This window comes from Sinocyclocheilus anshuiensis, unplaced genomic scaffold (genome assembly GCF_001515605.1).
Source record: "Sinocyclocheilus anshuiensis isolate Anshui unplaced genomic scaffold, SAMN03320099.WGS_v1.1 scaffold1762, whole genome shotgun sequence".
Taxonomy (NCBI): Eukaryota; Metazoa; Chordata; class Actinopteri; order Cypriniformes; family Cyprinidae; genus Sinocyclocheilus; species Sinocyclocheilus anshuiensis.
The window spans coordinates 370,275-374,001 of record NW_015547656.1 but is presented as its reverse complement, the minus strand read 5'-3'; the positions used below and the strand labels follow the sequence as shown (position 1 = coordinate 374,001).

Here is a 3,727-nt window from a genome sequence, read left to right as displayed (position 1 = left end):
ATATATCTTCAATCAAAATATAGAATCATTTTTATGATAATATAATAAATAACAATTTAAAATATATATTGTACATACATACATAATGAATATAAATAAATATTATTTTATATTTATATTATTTGACATTTTATATAATATAAAAAATAATATAAATTATGAAAAATATTATATATATAATGATAAATAAATAATTATATATTTTCAGTCAAAATACAGAATAATTTTTATGATATATATAAAATCGAAAAATAATTTTATATAGATTGTTATATATCAATGTTCTATGTCATATACTGTATATCATCTAAAATTTTTAACATATTTTATCTAATATAATAATTTTTCAAATCTATTATATTGTATAGATCTTGTCTCTTTAAAAAATATTCCAAAAGAGATTTTGAACTACTTTTTGTTTATAAATGATCGGAAAACGTGAAAACACCAACATAACTTCAAATGCTTGTCCTTATATTAAAAATATAATATTAATTACAATAAAAATAGTAGACTAAATACTGGTGAAAATGTTGTCCACATGCAGATTAGTGTCTATGTATCGTCAGAATAGTCCATCTGCCATCAGTGGTTCAACCGTAATCTTATGAAGCGACGAGAATACTTTTTGTACGCGAAGAAAACAATAATAACGACTTTATTCAACAATTCGTCTCCTCTGTGTCTCTCCGCATCACCGTAGCGCCATTTTGGAGAATATCCGCTGAACGCAAGCAGCGTACGCTCTTCTGTGTCAGCCGCGCTGCAAGGATACGTTTTCTACGTGTATTTACGCTGTGATTTGAACGAAGACAGCGCATCCTTGTGTCGCGGCTGACACAGAAGAGCATACGGTGTTCCGAAGACGAACGAAGCTTTTACGGGTTTGGAACGACATGGGGGTAAGTGATTAATGACAACATTTTCATTTTGGGCTGGAGAGTATCCCTTTAAACTCAAATCTGAAGGAACATAATTAATGTCCGTAGCTGTTGCGTGTTGTTACCGTGATGAAAGGCGTCTCTGGTTTCAGCATGCAGGTGCGGATGGTGACGTTGTTGTAGTCGAAACTGACCATTGTGAAGCCGATGGCCTCAGGAACGGCCAAAACTACAGCCAGCAGCCAGATACACACGATCTCTACAGCCGTGGACACAGGGATCCCCACACCCTGAACACGACTCCACGACACTACCGCACGATACCTGCACACACACACACACACGCATACGCACACTCACTCACACACACACGCACACACACACACACACGCATACGCACACTCACTCACACACACACGCACACACACACACACACGCATACGCACACTCACTCACACACACACGCACACACACACACACACGCATACGCACACTCACTCACACACACACGCACACACACACACACACGCATACGCACACTCACTCACACACACACGCACACACACACACACACGCATACGCACACTCACTCACACACACACGCACACACACACACACACGCATACGCACACTCACTCACACACACACGCACACACACACACACACGCATACGCACACTCACTCACACACACACGCACACACACACACACACGCACATGCACACACACACACACACATGGTGGACCATAACTTCACACTGACATCTGCTGTTAGAGACCAACACAAACTCTAATGCAACTTTATATGCTTGAGTTGTCAGACACTTTCTTGGGAGCCACCGAGTGAACAAGTAACGCTCTCACAACTTTCACAAGCATTTTAAAAAAGTTATATAAATGTTAGTTCAAAATCTTTTTAAAGTAATGTTTATGGAACGTTCTTACAACTATTAATATTTGATAATAGAGAAAACTTTCTTATAACTTTGAACGTCCTCATGATGTTATTTGTACTTGATGAAAGTTTTCAATCTTAAGTGAAAACGTTAGAATATTAAATATAAACATTATATTTGGGGTGAAAATAAAGTTAGTAGAATATTGTAAGAAACGTTTTTGTAACCTTTAAATAACGTTTTAATCACAATAAGAAAACTAGACATTTTAGCGTTTTAGAAACATTTCAAAACAATGTTCCCACAACGTTTTTATAAACTAAATTTGTTTTCTAAATTTGGTTCTTTCAAAGTTATCAAACGTTCTTCCCATAATGTTAACCAAACGTTCATTCAAAGTTATCTGGTATTTAATAATGTTCTCAAAATGTTACCACAAAAACTAAAAAACATTAATACATCTCATAAATGTAATACATTTATACATCGCTCATGGAACGTTTTTTTATTTAAATGTTTTAGTTGGACATTCATCTAACAGTTTCCTAATGTTAATACTTGTTTCAGGACATTCAAAAATAACAGTCCCATAATGTTTGCAAATTATAAAATCGAATGTTCCCTTAAAGGGGTCCTATTATGCTTTTTCACTTTTTGAAATTTAGTCAGTGTGTAGTGTGTATGTTTGGGCGTAAAAAAGATCTTCAAACTTACAAATCTCAAAGTCCACTCCAAAGGGAGATAATTCGTTTTTAAAAAATCCCTTTTCAAGAACTACAACGAACGGCTCGTTTGGACTACAGTGTTGTTTTCCGGGTTTTGTGATGTCACAAAGCAGCCAATTAGAATATCATTAAAATAATTCCCGCCTACGGAAATTCTAATTGTTGGGCGGTGGTCGTGGTTAGAACGCTTGGTTGAGTGCATCAGACAAGACGACGACGAAGAAGAAGTGCTTCATGTTTTGTAATGCATAAAGTAATTCATAAATAACTATTAAAATTGACAGCAATGCATATTTACAGTACCTTTTGAATTTCTGAATTTTTTAACAGTTTCACTGCAATTCATGTTATAATGTTAGAATTAAAGAACAAAATAAACATAATACATTACCGTTGCACTTATCTGTACATAGTAAATGCAGTTATTTTTCAGGGGGTGGGGTGTGTGCCCGAAGCGTGAATGCGTATTCAGAAAGGCACGGGAAACAAATAACATTTGCTAACGTTTGCCTGTTACATTACAGTACATAAAATTTCACTTACAACATAAACAGAGTAAGTAGGAGAAATGACTGAGGGCGATGGCAAATGATTTGTAGATTCTGAGCACCACTGATAAAAACATCTAATCTTGTAAAATGTGTGGTAAGTACTGCTGCTCCATATAAACAGAATACGTGCGATTGCCATTCTCGAAAGTGAAAGTGAAACTAAAAAGCGATCGTGCTTTCAAAAGCAGTTTGAATGCCAGGCACCGTCTAAGCTGTTCGCCAATCACAACGCACTGGGACAGCTAACCAATCACAACACATTTCGTTTTTCGGAAGGCGGGCCTTCATCAAAGCCGGAACTAATCGAGCCGTTTGTGCCAGACTGGGGAGAAAGGTATTGTAATAATGTAAATTATGTGAAAAATAATGCGTTTTTCGAACCACCAAGCATGAGAGCATGTTCTAGTACACCTCCAAAACAAAATCAAGACTTTGTAAAAGAGGATAATAGGACCCCTTTAACGTTTGTATAACTAAGGAAAAAAAATGCTTTTAATGTTTTCATGGAACATTCAGAAATAATCTTTATGGAACATTAGTAAAACATTCCTAGAACGTTTTTTACTTAAAGCTTTTGCTTGAAGATTTTAAGTTGATTTTATTTTCTCGTGTGTGTGTGTGTGTGTGTGTGTGTGTGTGTGTGTGTGTGTGTGTGTGTGTGTGTGTGTGTGTGTG

At 35.9% G+C, this 3,727-nt stretch overlaps 1 protein-coding gene across 1 annotated transcript in view; it reads right to left on the bottom strand.

Annotated features, from left to right (window-relative positions):
* The window catches only part of LOC107702142 (endothelin-1 receptor-like), an 8,257-nt gene that overhangs the window by 2,361 nt on the left and 2,169 nt on the right, over positions 1-3,727 (bottom strand). The window contains exon 3 of the mRNA XM_016504386.1: positions 1,007-1,205. Coding sequence (XP_016359872.1) covers positions 1,007-1,205 — 199 coding nt within the window. The remainder of the gene's footprint in view (positions 1-1,006; positions 1,206-3,727) is intronic.